This window comes from Labrus bergylta, chromosome 12 (genome assembly GCF_963930695.1).
Source record: "Labrus bergylta chromosome 12, fLabBer1.1, whole genome shotgun sequence".
Lineage (NCBI taxonomy): Eukaryota > Metazoa > Chordata > Actinopteri > Labriformes > Labridae > Labrus > Labrus bergylta.
Window position 1 is genome coordinate 15,290,430 of NC_089206.1, and position 19,632 is coordinate 15,310,061.

The window sequence follows — 19,632 nt, forward strand, 5'->3', positions numbered from 1 at the left end:
CCAGTGAATGATGTCATGTAAGACTACTTATTGTCTGTCTCTGCTGGTTTACCCGTGTGCTTCAAGCACATGTGGTTAATGTGGTTAAGTATCAAACTAGTATTTCTATTACATGCAAGTTCAACACTGGCTTGCATTGCACGTTACTGTTGTCTTTTTTGGAAAAGTACTTCCAGACATCACTTTTCCTGAGCATGGCTGACATGGAGTGTTTGTAACAGACTGCTGTGTGTTTGTTATATGCTCTCACCTTTTGGAGTAATGTGTCCCTTGAGAGTTAGTGTGGCTGCTGTAAAGCAGTAGTTGATTGCTGTAATCCGGCTTGCTGTACATGTGTATGTTGGATAAAGCTGAAGCTGTGGTGGGAGAAGTTAATAGGCTACCTCTGTGTACTGCATTCTTTTCTTACAAAAGTGTGTTCATTTAGGCAAACCCAGAAAGCTCGGTAACACATGTAACGCTAATTGAGTTGAACTATTGGACCCTTAAACAGTACTGAAACGTTCCTTGAAAAAAACGATTTCCTTGTACTAATCCCAAGTCACAAATACGTTTCTGAAGAGGTATAATGGAGCCCAAAAATATCAATCATATTGGAAATGTCAACTCCACCTAACTTCTGATTAATCCAGAATCAGGCACAGAGGTGTGGTTGAGGCCGGCCGATTAAATATCTTAATTGCTTAAACATGCCCATCTAGCTCATCATAGCTAGCATATATTCCAAATAAGAAAAATAACACCAGTTAAAGGTCAATGATGGGATTTAGCTAAAGTGATGCCTAGCCTACTGGCAGACAACTGCAACCTGTTGGTCAAATCAGATCATGGCATGCCCCTTTATATGCCTAGTAAACACAGTTGTGTTTTTATCAATCAAGTAATGAGCTAAAGAGATCAAAACTTTTGATTTTTCTGTTGGTTGTAAAAAAAAGAATAAAAAAAAACAAACGCATTTGCACTTATGAATTGGCTATATCAAAACCAGAGATTGCGGCTTGGGCTAGAAGGCGTGAATTCATGTTTCCCTGTACATCATAAACAGTTTGTTTCCCTTAATGCTGATGTCTACTGCTACACCATTAACATTATGATGACACACTCAGACACAAAAAAACATGGTTCAAGCGTGAGAGTTAGCAGCCCCACTACCAACAGAAAAGATGAGGATGACTCCTCTACCAATGAGTCAGGATTACAGTGAAGCATTGCATGGCCATGCACCACAGAGTGAACACTGATGTGTTTGGACATCTGGCATGTGGCGGTAGTCTAATCAGTTGTTTCGTCCATGAGTGTTATGTTGCATGTCTCAAGCATCCTGTTGACTAACTCGTTAAAATATTCCTGTTTTAAACAGTAGCACACAATTGCATCATTCCAATGTGTGACACAGGCGCATTGTCCAATTTATCAAAAGAGAGTCTCTGGGTCATTGTCCCAGAGGAAATACATCTGAGTCTTCAACTTTTATATTTTCAGATAAATTTGTCATTTAGGCCTGAATATACAGTTAGTTGTAAAACAATTATTTTCTAAATGAATCACTTTTGGCAAATTCATCAAAACCCTTTCCTAAATTCTTTTGCCATGTCAGCAGTATAGCTCTGTTCTTTATGTTACACCCCTGTACAGCGTACTGTAAGTGGAGAAATACAGAAGAAACAAACAAACACGTTGTTGCTGGATTTCATTCAATGATGAATAATATGCAATAACACATGACATTTTCATTGTATACAATTATACACTTAGACAAACATACATGCACTGTTTAATACCTTTACATCTGTGATATAACAGGCTAGCATTACTACACTCAATACTGTATAATCTACTGCTTGTTTTATGTTAACACATTTAACTCTTTCTTAGTTGCTTTAGTAGTTTCTTTAAACTGTACCATGTTACTGTAATTGTTCAACTCACCGATACAACTTAAATAACACACTCTCAGTAGACGCACTACACGTGTTTCTATCGCGCTCTGCCTGTGTGATTCAAGCTAGCATGCACGCATCACACATTCAAGAAATATCTGGGCCGACGCGGAAAACATGGGTTGTATATATTCTTCAGTGAGAGTTGGCGGTACGATTGTAACTATGAGCATTACAGTTGTCAAGCTCACCTTGGCGGGTCGCCACTACTGCACTTATTACTGTCCTCCCTCATCTCGCTCAGTGATATTAGTCAAACATGACTTCTGCCAGACCCTTTCATGACGTAATCGTCAAGATTTTAAATTCTTAATATCAAACATGTTTGAAATAAATTGGATCTTTATACCACTCACACTACACGATTATCTGAGCAGATAATCCGTACCGACCAGCATCGAGTCAGGAGCGACCCTGCGATTGTCGGGAAGGAAGAATCGGACCTCAAAACGGCCCGATTATCCAAACTGAGCCTGGTTTTAGTTTTACTTTGTGTTAATTACTAATTACTAAATGTAAGCATGCTGAACTAAACTGTGCTGACCATGATATAAACATATTATCAGTTTAAAGCCAGATGGTTAACATCGTCATTGTGAACATGTATGTATGATTAGCATCCGTTTACAACACAGCCTCACGGGCTACCATCACTGTAGATTCTTAGTCATGTTAGTTTTGTTCAAATTCACATCCACATTCTTTGTAATGGTTGTTTTTCCTAACTTTGAGTCCAAATACAGTCTGTTTTCACAAAAAAAAACATTGACACCCCCCACTCTCACTCAGACATATTAACAGAGGCACAGCAGACAGGTATCCACAGGGTTTTAAGGGTTTCATATTTTGTATAGAGGCAGTATATGGGTTGTTGTTAGTGTTTGTGCCAGGAGCATTAGTCCCTGTCTGAGCCCCTTGATGTCTCCTGAGTTCACTAAGGTGGTATGGAGGAACTGGGACTGGTGGGGGTGACCACCATGCTGGAGTCCTACCTCCCAGTTATTGCATGTGTGTGCTCGTGTGTGTGTGTGTGTGTGTGTGTGTGTGTGTGTGTGTGTGTGTGTGTGTGTGTGTGAGAGAGAGAGAGAGAGAGAGAGAGAGTATGTCTTTAGTGCAAAATGCCTAGTACGAAACCACATTTGATTTTTTTATGCTTGTGGCTAACAGGAGCCAGATGTAGCTGCCTACAGGGCACTTACCACCAAAACAGCCATTAATTTCTCTTTTCACTTTCTGTAATGAGATGTGAGCATGCATGCTTATATTATACAAGCGCATGTATGGGAATATAAATCAAATATTGCTAAAGCATTTGCAGTATTTTAGATATCAAAGCTTGTATGACTTGCTTGCTTGTTAAGCAGTACCAGAGGCAGGATGTGTTCAGATGGCAGGGAATGAGAGAGAAGAGTTCTGGGATTTCATAACAAAAAGATAAATGAGAAACAATAGATCAGGATGTCAGAGGTCTGAGGACTCGCAGTTCTCTGGATGCTCTGCTTGGCCCTGAGAAACATCATGAGGCCTGAGAGAGAGGTGAGGTAAGAACTGAGTGCACTCTTTCTCTCACACACACACTGACGAAAAACAGGCACATCTATGGTTAAAAAAGACCTCTGAAAAATAATCCTGGCATTGTGATTGCAGGGAATTCATCAGCTCATTACGAGCAACAGCAAATAAAGATTAAATTACCGCCTTTTTTCAGCTGTTGTCATACACGTAGATGAGTATTGAAAAAGGTCCAAGAGAAAAAGAGCAGCAAATGGGCAAGAAGGGAGAGTGTTAATTGAAAGCGAATGTGTCTGTGCTGGCTGCTGGTCAGAGATGGGCCGGGGTCCCAGTTGGCTTTCACTTCAAAGGCCATACCCGCCTGTCTTGAGCGCACCTGCAGCTGGTTAAACCCTGCTCTCATCACTCAGGGCGTGGAGGGACCTTTTCTACAACTTTGAGCCCTCACCACAAATACTTTCGCCAAAGGGCCGTAATGGACCCACACTCAGGAATTCAACCTTAAACACCAGGTAGCCTGTACAACCTTCACTACAGACTTGGACGTCAATCACACAGTGTTCATGCTCACAGTATCCAAACCAGGCTCTATGCATCCACAACCATGAGGTCAATGCCACCCTCTTCACAGGTCATATAAGGCTCAGATATCCAGCACAATACAGACTTAACTGAGGGATCCATGGACCTACTCATATGTTAAAATTAGTACCAGAAAAATATTTTTACTCCGTTCTAATGTTATATTAAATAACAAAAAAAAAATCAAATTATGAATATCATTATATTTCCATTTTCCATAATTTGTAAGTTTATACCTGAAGAACATTTCATCTCTAATTGCAACCATGGAGTGTAAATGATAAATGGACTTGAGCTTGTATAGCACTTTTCTAGACTTCTGACTACTTAAAGTGCTTTTGCACTGCAGGTCACACCTACCCATTCACACAACATTCACACACTGATGGGAGAGGCTACAATGTAAATTGTCCATCAGTATTAACTAATCCATTAATACTCTTTCACACCGTGCTGACGCAGCAGTGAGAGCAATTTGGGGTTAAGTGTCTTGCCCAAGGACACATCGGACATGTGACTGCTGGAGCTGGGGATTGATCCCCTGACTTTCTGCCTGAGAGATGACAGACTCTATCCACTGAGCCACGACCGCCCCTTTAAATAAATGAACATATACCTTACATTCAGAATATTTATTTTTGGAAATCTCCATATATTCATAACCTTGCATCCGGAGAACTATAATTCAGGAAGACACACTATCATTTATTTGTGAAGCAATATGGATTATTACCATTGAAAACAAATCCAGTATGGCTCCCAAAGACAACAAAGTAGGCCACACAATTGGGATTCAGTGTGTCCACCATTGTCATTTCGTGCATTTAAACCTGTATCATTATCAGAGCATTTTCCACAACCATAAGATGAGAAAACAAGGCTTAGTTCTAAAATGAACAAACATTGATGAAATAGACAATGCTTTCTGCATCGGCACAATTCCAGACTTTTCAAAAGTCCGCAGCTGTGTGGGATGTGTGGGAATTTTGAAATGAGAAGATAACTTGACCAACTTTGAACCAGCACCACTACAAAGACAAATCCATTTTGACAGTGTCTGTGTCAGAGCCCAATCCCTGACACAGTGAACATGCTCACACAGCGGTCATTTTTTCCTCCTAAAATTAAAATATTTCCTGTGTTCAAATGTTTTTCATAACTTCTTTGCTCCAGGTTGTCATATAAACCAAGTCATATAACTTTAGAAAATAGGACAACTCTGTATCATTTCAGTGCCTCCAGATTGATCAAGACACAATGAACATTATATTTTAAATATTCAAGTGTTGTCATTTTTCTGCATACTAAAGAACTGACTGAAAATATAACAAAACCAGCTGAGCTGTACATTTTGTTGTCAGTCATCAGGTTTTGACATTATTGCATTGGAGTAATATTTAGCTGATTGCAAAGATGACAAGCAGCCACTCTGACAAAAATAACTTTTTTTTTTTGCATTCATCTGCATATGCACATTTTCATAATCACAATACAGCTGACACAAATCTTCCCCCACAGACTAAATCCTAAAATCAATCGTCACACTTGTGTGGATCCACTTTTTGACCTCAAAAGGAGGACTTTTGTTCTGGTGAGGTTTCCAACATCAGGAACTTGGCAAGGCGAAGACTAAATAAAGGGATTTCATTATAACTTTTCTCATAAATCTCACAAGTTTCTCCACACAAAAACATATAAGGTGTTCTACTTGATGTTTCAGTCTAGGAATATAGAGGAACTCACTTTACCCTGTGAACATAAAGAAGAAAGACATAAATGGAGGATTTATTGTCTCAGAGGTTAATTCACTGATTCATGGTTGACTATGCTGCATCAGCTAGCTACCACCAGCTGTGTACGTCACACAAATTGTTCTCTACTAAAACAGGAAACTACTCAGCACAAACTCAGTTCCATAAAGGGGGAGCAAGGAGACGCTGCTGAACAAATGACCAGCATCCATAGAGGTACATTTCCATTCTTTTAAAAGTTTCCCTCGTGAAATGTTATTATTTGAGCAGTAGAAGAGAATCAAAGCAGGTTGGATTTTGTTTATTCCAGTCTATTCCTTTAATATGAATGACGTATGCCTGAATATTTCTGTCTGTGTGACTGTCTGTGTGTATAATTGTCTATGTATTGCCAGTGAAGCATGCTTGGTTTCCTAAGAAGTGTTTGAGATGTGTGAGACCTCAGAGAGGCCATGGCTCCTGGGTGTCCCTTTGATGTCATCTGTATCACCTGCTCTACAGTCACATTCTGAGTGTCTGTTTGTGTGTGTGTGCATTCATGTGAGTGCATACTCCAAATTAGTCTGACGTGACGGCATCCTGCTGTGGCCCAGTAAACATTCTATTACAGAGTTATCACCATCGCATTTAAGGACTCTAAGTGTGCAGGAGCCATTAAATCTATTAATGGCCAACCTGGGGATAAAGAAAGAGTCACATATATCCAATGCCTCGCCATACAGAGCCAAGAAGACATACAGTAGCAGTGATTACATATAGGAGTCTGTGAGCGTTTTTGCACTTGTGTAAACCCAAACTTTCTCTCAGTGTACATACAGTACCCTTCCCTGCACCCGAAACATCAAGGGAAGGTGCCTGACACTCAGCCCTGACACCTTCTTTGAGAGCAAGCCAAACATTTCTGTGTTTGCCGAGGGCAGCTCATCTCTGTCGGCAGATCTAAATTTACAGGACAATAAATTATCACAGATCTAGTTCATTGGTGCACACGCAAATTGGGGCTTGTGTGTCCCCGGAGGACGGTGTATTTTTAGGGTCTACATTGTATTCTGACCTTTTGTTAGCTTTAAAGATAATGCTTTTGGATTTTCAGCTGATTATTGTTTAAACAGGCACTCAGGCCTGGTCCTTTTTATCCTCACAGCTACTTAACAAGCAGAAATTAAATGTCAATAATGAGACATCCAACAAAAATGAGAACTTATTATTTAGTGTGGAAACAGTCCTTGCCAGAAAAATGACAGTCTAGGTCAAAAAAATAAAACCAGAGATGCAGTATGCACATGACCATTAGGGGCATTGTAGAGGCAGAGGGGATGCGACAGAGTCAACACAGAAGCAAGGGCAGCAATGACAGAAAGTTCTGAAAGCAAACTGATAAACAAAGTCCTCAATTGACCACCAATTGGCAATACTGGCGATGGAAACATGAACAGAACCAAAGTAATTGGCGAACAGCTCTCTGTCGTGACAGGATGTGCTGAAAAAGTGGCACTGAGGGATAGATTGACTTTATAATAATCCATGCAGCATAAAGCCTCTGTCAATGGCAAATCATGTGCATTGAAGCCCCACATCTTTCCTTAACTTGCATCAGTGTGTCTCCTTTATGTCTTTCTCCGTCCTCCACCTGTCCCTTGTTCATATTCCCTCAGTGTTGAGTCTGCCCCTGTGTCCCATCCTCATGGGCACTGGTCCAGGTATGACAACAGGTTGTCGTCCCTGTTCAAGTCTGCCAGGGAATGGTAATACATGCTGAGCTCATCCCTGGGCTGCCTGACTGGTGACAGCCCCCTAGCATAACCCCCCAACAGGGGACACATAACTTGGCCATTGGTACAACTCTTCTACTTTGAGAGCATGCCTCCGGCGAGCCCTCGACTCGAACAGTCCTACAACTTTTCCTTCAGAAATAATCCCGAGTGATTATAATGTATCAACACAGAAATCAATTGGATTAGTTGAAAACCGCTGCCTCTGTAAATCTCACCTTTTATCCCTCCTTCACCCAATGCAGCTTTTAAACATAGCAACTCCTGTCAGTACTTTTCCTCTGAGGAGATGGGTGCCAGATTAGACTTTGTAGATCAGGGAAAACTTTTTCTCCGACTGACAAGAAGGCGTTTGACTCTGTTATTGTTTATGAGGAGAAAGCTGAGGTCAAGTTCACAGGCTGAGAGAGAGAGAGAGAGAGAGAGAGAGAGAGGGGGGGGGGGGGGGGGTAGAGAGAGAGAAAGCCTGTTCCAGCTCAAGCCCCACTAGAGAGAGCATAACTCAGCCGTGTTTGTGCTTTCCTAATTCCTTTTGATTTAGCAGAAAATTGTGAGCTAAGCTGCAGAGCACGACTATTCACCACAGTTTAGCTTCTTTGCCTCACCTCGCGGCCTCTCGCACAACCTGTAGCCACTCTCGTCTGTGTGCTCTTTGCATGTGCCTGCCTTTGAAAACATCTAAAAGCGTTCTGTGAGTGTAAGTGCATTGTGTTTGTGCCCGACTCTAACAGTAGCCTGCCTGCTGAGCTGTAAGCAAAAATAAAGGAGAATAAATGTCTCTTAAAGGAGCTTAGGTTTAACAGCAGCTTTGGCATAAACACTGGAGCTGTTTTCTCAAGCTTTTGATGAAATAACAGTTTGGGACAGCTAAAGCTAACTCTAATAGGTTCAATTCCGAAAGGGATTTTCCTGATTTGTTTACTTGTTTGTACTACTAGGTCAGCTGAATCAAGTATAGAACTCTTAATCCAATATCACAGCTTCTCAGGAAAAATTCAAGTCTACACTGGTGAAAAAAAAAAAGAAACTGGTAGAATTGGTGTCTGTAAACAAGTCGAGAAGTAATTTTTGAGTTTTTAAAAGCTGTTTGAAAACTTAAAAGCAGCTTTCTTATCTGTCAGGAGCCATTCAAGGACTACAAAGAGGAGTATTAGAGGTTTTAATGACGGATAACAGCTCGCTGCAAAGCTTGAAGCCAACCTGAAGACGAGCACCAAACACATGGGAAGAGAGGTAAGGATGGGTGCTCTCTAGGGACTATGTATGATGTGTGTGTGTGTCTGAGTGCATGTGTGTGTGCGTGCTTTTTTTGAGCGCTGTCAGCACTCTCTCTTTCTTACACATGTGGTTCATATTTAAGTCATAGTGCTGTTGCACTGGCTCTGTTCTCCCAGTCCTGCATTCCCAGCTTTTTATTCTGACTTTCATTTCTGCTGCTTTGGTGGTGCATGTCTGATGGGATGACACATGATTAGTTCAATATTCATCAATACATTTAAGTCATATCGGCCTAGTTACATATTTTTAATCTATTGTTATTGTAACAGCACACATTTTCAAGTGAATATGGTGCAAGTGTGCCAGATTGAGCCATAAATACCCTTTTTTATGTGCAGTGCCTGGGCAGCTTGATATTAACATGAAGGCCAAAGTTATGCAGTAATGTGTGAAAGGTGCATTTATTAAGAAAAAGCACAAGGAGTAGAAGAAGAATGATCATGTCAACAGATGCGGATTATGATTATTAAATACTTTGAATTACCTGTGAATGTTTGGCATTATTTGTTATACATCTAAATTATTTTATCATAGGCTGCGAAATGTCTCTTTTTGTTAAAAAGAACAACATTCAATTCCACTGGTTTGGTGAGAACAATAGTTATAGGAAATGTTATGTCGGTTATTACACATGGACTACTCACATTAGGATCTTTTATCACCCAACAGCATCGTTCACACCTCACACACCTCTGTCTATCCATCCCTCTGTAATATCTCCTTCCTCGTCAAACTCTGTAACCTCTGCATCTACCCAATGGGCGAGAGAGAGGAGCTGTCGGCAGCGAGCCCTCCCTCATCTCTCTCTTTCTCTATCTCTCTCTCCCCCTCCCAGATCTGACTGTCTCGCACTGATAAAGGAGAGGTCCGGTGCGAGCATCCGACCCAGCACAGTCTAAACTGCTGCGCATCTGCCAAGCTTTCGCCTCAGCTGGGATACGGAGTCCTGCATCTGAACTAAGCTAAAAAAAAAAAAAAAAAAAACATTAATTAATTAATTAATTAACTCTTTGGGAATTAACTGAAGGGGCGAAAAAGAAGCCGACACTTGTTGCTCGTCTCGTCAGGTAAACCTCCTGTCGGCAGCCTGAAGAGCTCAGCGCAGAGTCTGGTGCGCACATGGCACCGAAAAGGCTCTCATCACACTCCTGACAGTCGCGCGCTTAATATGAAGCCCCTCTGGATAACGAGGCTAACCTACCTGCTGACCCACTCCGCATCAAACCTTGTCTGTTAAAGTTGGGAATTTAACCTGAATTTGAGATTTTGTGTGTGGGGAAACTTTAAAAAGCGCAGAGCCATGCTTGGTTTAAACAGGATTGTGAGCCTCCGGCCAGCCCGGATTCGGAGCTGTGGTTCACCGGGAGCCAGACCCTCATCCCGGTCTTCTTCATGCCAAAACCCCGGTGCCAGCTCGAGGATTTACTGTGCGTGTGTGTTGCTGCTGCTGCTGGTGACGCCCCGGGTGGATTCCTCATGGTGGTGAGTTTACTGTCTACATCCATCACACCAACTGGCCTAACTGTCTGTAAATAAAATATATTATTTTTATTATTATGGCTATTATTATTATTATTATTATTACATGAATTATCCTAATTATTACAACATAAAATCCAAAGTAAAAATTGGCTTAATTGTGCAGTGAATAAATGTCCCACTATTAAAACATTCATCCCTGATCTTAATCATTTGAAACGGAGCTGAGATTACTGCCGAGATTTTGGTCTTTCGTTTAAAACGAATTTAACCAATGATTATTTTTCAATAACCTTGTTCTAAGCCAAAAATACATAAATGTACCCGTTAATCACGTAGCATAATTTAAACCGATTTTCTCATCGATGTTTCTGCTGCGCAGAGTTGTTGGCAACATTTTTAACTTTGACAATTCTCTCTCCAATTTGTGCATTTCTGCGGTGAATAATCTTAATGCATTGGGGTTCGTTAAAAAGAGTTTCAGGGGCTATTATTCGTCACGAATGAGTGCATTGCAACATGTGTTTTCTGTCATCGATTAATATAATCTTAAATTAAAAGGAAATATTGGAGTATTAAACGAGAATAAACTAAATGACGTGATCATGAACCAGGTTCAAGTGTCAGGATTGTGTTTCTTAAAAGCATTTTATGTGTCACTTTGTTGGCCTGCCTTATTGAGCAATAATAATAAAGCGATAAACGTAATTTATGTCGGCGCTGTTGGCTGAGCGCGTGTTCGGCTCAGCTGGAGGCTGCATTCAACAAGGCAGAGCAGTCATTAATTCACCAGGTACACACACACACACACACACACAAACACACACACGCAATCACTAAAATACCCCGAAACCAGCCATCTAGAGCATAGGTGAGGGGTGAAAAAATGTCTCATTGCCTGCGCAATAACATACATGAAAATGTCCGTGTGTGAGAGTGTGTTTATAGGAGAAGTGTCTGTGTGTGGGCGGGTATGGGGGTGATGGAATGCCTAATAGTTTGTGTAGATAAAAGCAGTTATGGGGAGTGGTGGGAAGAGTGTGTGTGGAGGCTTTAGCTGGGCATTATTGGCTTTGAGGGGATTTAAGTGCTGCAGATACAGTATATGACTGTTTATCAGGTTTTCTGTGGGTGTACACTAAGTGATGATATGCACAGATATGCGGCTTTAATGCCTCAGATGGGGGGGGGGGGTTCCAGTCAAAGACAAATGAGAACATTTGTGATGTATTATATACATCTTCATCATAGCATACATTTTATAATCTTGATGAATATTTTGATAAAGAGGACAACAGGTGGTGTTTTTAACAAACACATTGAGTATGTGTGTTTTGAGTCCATTTTCTACAAGTGGACAACAAAGTGCATTGTATCGCATCCAATAGTCACATTGCATCATGTCATGTTGCATCCCATCAGTCACATCCAAGCATGTTTGCAACGCATCAATTCCACGCATTGCATTGCATTGCATTGCATTGCATCACACAGTGTTTGCCAATTTTGCCTTATGCTTGTTATGGCAAAGTTCAATATCATTTCTCCACATAAAAAAAAATAATTTGATGAGCATTTTGTCCATTCTTTGCAGCAAATCGATCAGAGTATCCCAGAAAAAAGTGTCATGATTTATGACCGAAAATTCTTTAAAAAAAAAAAAAAAAAAAGATAAGATAATTAAGTACGATCCACTATCTTGAGAAGATGACAGGGCAACAAATGCCTCCTCTGATACAGGAGGAGTTGTAGCTGCGTCATCAGAAGTCTGCCCTTATTCTCCTCTTGTGTTTCTTCTTTGATTCACAGTAGAACCTGAGGCTTTACAGCATGTTGTTTCAGACCTGTGGAGAGTGATTTACTGTCCTATAAAATCCACAAGTCTTCCCGACTCTAAGAGAGAATCAAGTGTGAATTGCTGCTCTGGCTCTTTCCTTTGATGAGCACTCTGTTCTTATTGCTCTTCCCTAATCCCACTCTGGGGAGCAGAGAGTCTCCATCCTCTAACCTGGCCTCGTAAAACTCGACCGCACAGCTACACACTACCTGACCTCCTTGTCGCTGACCCGCTGAAGCCCTGCAGCCACTGAGCTGCACACACGCACACCGGCATGGAGGGGGCATGATATTAAGTTTAGAGTTTATTTTGGGCAGGATCAGAGCGGTATTTATCTTGAAAGAAAACTGGAAGAGTCTGCTTTAATAAAGCAGAGAGAAAAATTGGAAGAAGCATGCTGGAGACAAGTGAGTAAGTCGAGAAAGTGAGCAAGCAGAAGACGGAGTAGAGTAAAGTGAGCAAATGGGGGTCTTAGTTTGACAGGGTTATTGGAGGCCCCAGACTTGGTGCTCTGATTTGTGACGACACGATTTCAACTATCCCATTGGGGAACATTTAAACACACATACACACACAAGTCTTGTGGGGAGAGGTTAAGTGCTTATTTATTTGGAGAGGGGAGTTAATGGTTTCCACTCCCCTCCTGCTCGCAAACCTTAAACTGTTAAGTGTAGTGAACTCTGACTCACTGAGGACTGTTACTGCAGCTCTCTTTTGCACCGCTCACCACCTCAGAATATGTGTATCCACATGTGCATGGACCTTCCACAAGTGTGCAAACATGCACTTATCGATGGCAGTTTACCATCAACCATGGCTGCGTTATCTATTCCAAATATGGATTATTTTAAGAGACTCATGTTAGTGTTAACTGCTTCAATTTTCTTTGGTGTTTTGTGCAGGTACATTGGTGCGCTTGGGGCCCGTGTGATCTGCGACAACATCCCCGGCTTGGTGAACAAGCAGCGACAACTCTGCCAGCGCCACCCTGACATCATGCAGGCCATCGGAGAGGGCACCAAGGAGTGGATCAGAGAGTGCCAGCATCAGTTCAGGCACCATCGCTGGAACTGCAGCACACTGGATCGCGACCACACCGTGTTTGGACGGGTCTTGCTTCGGAGTAAGTCAACGTGTGCTTCTACATGTCTGCCTTTTTTTAGGAAGCCAATATGCCCAAGCTTTATCCCGATACCTTCCTCCTCATTCTTAACCCTCTGCCTTCACTTTTCCGCCTTATCTCTCCATTTTCCCTCTCCCCTCGCTCTGTTCTTTCTCTGGCCTTACCTTCTCATATTCACGTATACTGGTGCTTCGTGTTTATAGACCCTAATGGACTTCTGTAATGTCTTGCTCCTCGTCAATAAACACACAGGCTTCGAGACCTGGACTTATCATCATTTTGTTTTTCCACAGTTTTAAAGTGAGTAATACAGTTATAAAGCAATTCTAATGGTCAGTAAGCATTTTTTTATGGAGGTCCTGGACAAGATTGGCAAAAGATAGGACATGCTGCTTTGTCCAAAGGTGCCGCTGAAATCGACACCTTACAAAGTCATGTTAAGTAAAGTGGGAGAGCAGGAAAAACACTGATAGTAAATCTATATTTGTGTCTGGAAGACAGCTTGTTTTCTGGCATATTTTGAGAATCGTAACTGCTGCCTCTTGAAGTAGTTCACGGACGCAGTGGTGCACCTGTAAGGCACTGATGCACGCGATGCAACCTGTAAAAAGAGTCTTTGATGCTAAACTTTAGGGTATAATGTCTTAAGTTATGCCTTCTCTTAAGTTTTCCTTGTTTTATCTGGGCACAATTCTTTTACAGCAGTTTATTCTAGTTTATCTGGGCTCAGTGAGGGGCCAATGGTGCCTGGAAAGAAGGAGCAGATATGGAGATACAGACTCAGTGTGTGTGTGTGTGTGTGTGTGTGTGTGTGTGTGTGTGTGTGTGTGTGTGTGTGTGTGCATGAAATGAATAAACAGTTATGTAGATGTAAATATTTAGAGAGATATTCTCACTGTCAGACAAACAGCGCAGGTTTGAACGATGACCAGCAATGCCCTCACCCATCCTCCTCCACATACAGTACATCCCCTCCACAGCACCCACTGCCCCCTTCTCTTCACCCCAAAAATGGAATAGGACATTCCAGTGAAAACAGAGGGAGCCGGTTGGATCACACACACACACACACACACTCTTTAAGCCCCTGACTGGCTTTTAGAGTGCAAAGTGTATCTTGTTTTAATGTGTGTAATGTGTTTCTTTTCAGGAAAATGGAAAACTAAATTAAAAATATCTGAACTATAATTATTTATCCTTTACTAAATTAGATACTGTAGTTTGCTTCAGCACTTAAACTCTTGTCTAAACTTGATTTTTTGATTTAATAGAACAACTACGTGTGCAAGCATGGACTGAAACAGAGACAGTTCCATAACAACTGTATTTTATATACTCTGTATCAGTTTTTGGTCATGGTCAATATACATAGACACTTTGGGTCACAGTTTTATCCATGAAGTATAAGTTCATAGCCTATGTGCCCTCTGTAGAAATATTTACTGATTAGAATAAAAAATAGGGATGGCTGAACGGGCCTCAACACAAAATTGTAAATGTTTCAAAGCTTGGGCAATTCAGATTCATCTGATACAGATGACGTTTGTCCTCTTGGAAGCTAAACATGCTAAGACAATTACATACCAATCTACCCAGAGTTTCCGTAGGTGACATCCCAGCCTGCTTAAGGAACAGATATCAAGTACCGAGCAGAGAGTTTAGCATCTTGGGAGCAAGATTGGACTTGGTACATTTCACAGTAATATCTATCTTTATTAACTTATTGAAAAGCCAATATCATAAACATGTTGCCAACAGTTTTGACACAGTTCCTAGCATTGGTTAGAGATTATCCTTGGGGCCAGGTTGTGAGCAAATCCTCATGAGCCATAGAAATCTTCACCAAAGTTCAAGTTTGATGGCTGCTTAAATATCTGATGCTTCAGAAAGTGGAGAAGGTTCTCTGTTTCTTGCTGTCATGTTTTCTTTGGGTCATCTATTAACATACAAGCACTGCATAAAACAACCACCACCAGATTTTCAACTCAAACTCTCCATGGGCTGTAGGCTACTAACACAAAAAAAAGCAATGGTAGAAAATGCCGTCATGACAAAACCCTGGCGCTGATTTATGGGGTATCACTGTGTCTGTATTTAAACAATTTATGTGAGCAGAGGAGAGCCCCGCAGCTTGGATTATGTCCATGATAATATTTAAACAGAGCTGTCCTATTCTCCACATCGGGCCAGAAATGCCCCCGTCTGCTGCACCTTAACGTACTGCTAGCTCAAACCCAAGGCCTGTCCATGGCATTATACGTACTGTATCTGTGTTTGAAAGTTTGTAGATCGACTGGTTATACATTATTACACAAAATGCAACTTCAAAGTGTGTATTTATTTGTAGATTGTGGTATTGTAACCTTTACCTCTATGTGCCTTTTCTCAGACAGTCGTGAAGCAGCGTTCGTCTATGCGATCTCTTCAGCAGGAGTGGTGTATGCGCTCACTCGCGCCTGCAGCCAGGGGGAGCTCAAGACATGCAACTGTGACCCGCACAAACGTGGACGGGCTAGCGATGAAAGAGGAGAGTTCGACTGGGGCGGCTGCAGTGATAATATCAACTACGGGATAAAGTTCGCCAAAGCCTTCATAGATGCCAAAGAGAGGACTGTCCGAGATGCACGGGCGCTGATGAACCTACACAACAACCGCTGTGGGAGAATAGTAAGTGTCTGATTTCAGCCGTGTCAATTTACCAAAATACAGGACAAATGTATTCCTCATTAGTGGATTTTCTAGCTATGCAGAGGATTGGTTCATTTGCCTAAATCTCCTTAAATATGAAACTCACACAAAACTTGCATCTGCTAACCTGATATTTGTCTATAGAAGATCAAATCAAATTATCTCTTCCAAGCTTTCAATTTCAAGTACTGATATGCATCTCAAAGTTGATTTGGTTGTTATATGTTATGGAAAGCCATAGAAAGTATTTTCTTCGGTTACAAGAGTCTGTTTGTTCTCCTTCAGTCGTAGCCTACTATTGTGACAACACTCCCTTTAAATGCACCTATAGACATAGCTTCCCATGTGAACACAGACCTGAGAACAACACATCCAGCAGGAGTTTCAATTCACTCTCTTCTTTACTCCACAATATATTCAGATAGGATATATATAATTTTTGCCATATTAATATTCAGAATGTCTCTTCTAAGCAGCTGAAGTAGTTGCCTTCACATCAAACCCACCCAGGCTTCATAGCATACAGCTGTTACAGCTGTTTTTTTTTATGCCTTGCACTGATCTCACATCATGCATTACTCAGAATCAGCAGATTCACAAATTCAAGTACTGAAATCGTTCTCCAAAAGAAAAAAAAGAAAGGGTTTCTCTGATCCTGATTCCAACTGCAATTTGGTGGAATCTCCATATACGATCTTTGTCGTCGTTGGAATTTCTCCCACCAGAGAAGCCAAACTGAGACCTTATTCCAAAGAAAGCCAGACTCTCTCCAGTCTGACAACATTTACATTTGAAGAGGATTCTAAGCACCTTTAATAGCATTTACTTTCCTTTTTTTTTTTTTTTTACAGGATTTTTTTTTTCAGATTTGTTTAAACAAATGTGTTATTGAGGATTAACAGAGAAAGAAGCAAAGATTATTGAATGGGGGAATGACATGCGGCAAAGTGCCAAAGGTTAGAGTTGAACCCAGACTGCCCCCTTACAGGACTAGCCTCTGTGCATGGGCACGCAATATAACCACTAACCACTAGTCTATCCAGCACCACATAATGAGAGTCACCTTTATTTAAAATTCAAACCTTTTTGAAAGCTGGAAAAATTCAGTCTTTGATCTTTAGTCATTGCTTTGGTTTCACAATGGACACTGTATAAAGTTTACCAAGAAATACTTAAAATCAAAAATTGTACAATAGGCTCCGTTAACATTGTGTTAACTAGTTGGCTTACAAATTGAGTAAACAACTAGCTGTCAAGTAATTTTGGAGATTTTGTTGTCAGAGATCAATCTGATACACAACAGCAACATGTGTTAACAGAAATAGTGTCAACACTTTTTTGATTTATCCAGGACATTTCCAGTGAAATCACAGAGAAATTTAACTGTCAACTGTCCCAAGTCTTTTATCACCTTTTAACAAAAATCTATTCACCTCTGTTAAATTGGACTGGAGAGATAAGGGCATATGGCTTTTTAAAAAGGTCAAAAACAAGAACAACATAAGAAATATTTCTGCCTTAGTGCAGCATGTGAAAACCATGTAATACTATAAAAATACCGTCACAATAACTAAAACAAACAGAAACACAATCTTCACTCCTGTCTCTGTATTTTAGGCAGTGAAGCGGTTCATGAAGCTAGAGTGTAAATGCCATGGTGTGAGTGGCTCTTGCGCACTGCGGACATGTTGGATGGCCATGTCGGACTTCAGGAAGACCGGCGACTACCTGAGGAGGAAATACAACGGGGCCATTGAGGTGATGATGAATCAGGATGGGACAGGGTTAGCAGTAGCTAACAAAGCATTCAGGAAGGCCACCAAGAACGACCTGGTCTACTTTGAGAACTCTCCGGATTACTGCTTACAAGACAAGTCAGCAGGTGAGATGGCAGAAAGAGGAAAGAAGATAAAGGTGGACTTGACTGAAAGACAGAGTGGCAGTTTCTCATGGATGTTGATGGATTGCCCGTACTGTGTTGTGTTTTAAGGGATGTTATGTGTATGTTTTGTGTATGTTCATGCATGACAAGTGTGTTTGTGTGTGTGTGTGTGTGTGTGTGTGTGTGTGTGTGTGTGTGTGTGTGTATTAAGGTGGTCAGATAACTCAGCAGGCCTCCCCGTGTGATGTCTGTGGAAGCTAATATCCTTGTACCCAGGGGGCATGGTTGTTGTGTGACCACCTGACCTCTATCAGTCTCTGTCAACACACACACACACAATCACACACTTACACATGTGAGCACATTTACATGGAAAATGCATTGATGACCCTATACACCTTTCATAAAATCAGTGACTGTTGTCAGTGACATGACGGTTGCAGATTGGTCAGTTGATGAGTGAATCACCGCAGGACAAACTTTTACGATGTTTGACATTAATCAGAAGATCTGTTCGGTTCATTCTTCAGTCCTCGCTCCCTTTGTCTGATTCTCCTTTCGTCCCTCCATCCACCCCCTCCACCCCCTCACCTTCCCGGTGAAATCCACAGCCTAGGGACACAAGCAGCTAATTTAAAAAAAAAAAAAAAAAAAAATCACTTCTTTCTGTCTGTCACAGTCTCTCCCTCTCTGTCTGTCTGAACTAAGCGTAGCTTGAGGGCAGAGTGGGCCTCAGAGTGTGAGAGCCTGTCTGTCTGTCACGCTCCACTGTCCATTTAACCCTCACACACACACACACACACACACACACACACACCAGGCACGCACACACACATAGAGTGGCTTCAAAGGGAGCAGTGGCTTGGGAAAGGCAGTGTAACTATAGGCCACTCTACCAACACTGCATAGTTGTGTGTGTGGGTCTGTTGTTCTATGTGTAGCTTGTTGTGATAGGTAGCAGTTCAAACAGGGAGCTTCTCACACGAAACACCAGCACTAATCTCTGTGGGGATGACATTCACATAAGACAGACAATATGCCACACCATTAGGTAATGGCCAGACTTCTAAACACACCATAAACACAGCTCAACATAACAACTGTAGCCTCCATGCTACATTACTGCAGATCAAATATTGAAACAGATAGAAAGGTAAAATGACACTAAAACTTATGGATCTTGTTCCAAACGTATAACACATCTCAAAGACCGTGACATTTCTGATAATGAAGCGATATAGACCAACAGGGAAACATAAAGGGCACTATTTTGAAGGCGGGATGCGCTCATTTTTTTGCCGAGTCTGACGAGATTTTGCTAGCTATGCTGCGCACAATGTGCGGCGCAGAGTTCAAAGAGGTTGGATGTTTTGGGCGTAACCTGCTGGCTGGCATGTCCAAATTTCACAGCGAATTTCAGTCTATTCAGGCCCTAAACTGTTTTAATTTTTTCCATTATTGTTTCACACCGTGTTGCATTTGATCAGATTACGGACATATATCACATGTCATTGTATCAGTTCAGGAAATTGAGAAATGATAGAAAATGTCTTTGCTCACCTTTATTTTAAAAAAAGGTAGAAGAAGAGCTCAGGTTACCCCGACTACCCTCTGGAACAGCCCTTGAATATAAGTGAAAAGGGGAGAGTGCATTTAGCTGCACTGTATCTTGAGTTTTTGTGTATAATGCAGCTCTGTTTAGTAGATTCTGTGTGGATACGTTTACAGACTACAGCAGGCTGTGAGGTAGGCTAAAGTTACTATCGTTAAGTTACTGATTGTTGATAA

General features: G+C 41.4%; 1 protein-coding gene across 1 annotated transcript in view; it reads left to right on the forward strand.

Annotated features, from left to right (window-relative positions):
- Window positions 1-19,632, forward strand: part of wnt2bb (wingless-type MMTV integration site family, member 2Bb) — a 30,285-nt gene that overhangs the window by 8,617 nt on the left and 2,036 nt on the right. Inside the window, exons 2-6 of the mRNA XM_020635076.3 lie at window positions 8,679-8,790; window positions 9,671-10,317; window positions 13,054-13,274; window positions 15,664-15,941; window positions 17,580-17,844. Coding sequence (XP_020490732.1) covers window positions 10,136-10,317; window positions 13,054-13,274; window positions 15,664-15,941; window positions 17,580-17,844 — 946 coding nt within the window. The 5' untranslated portion in view covers window positions 8,679-8,790; window positions 9,671-10,135. The remainder of the gene's footprint in view (window positions 1-8,678; window positions 8,791-9,670; window positions 10,318-13,053; window positions 13,275-15,663; window positions 15,942-17,579; window positions 17,845-19,632) is intronic.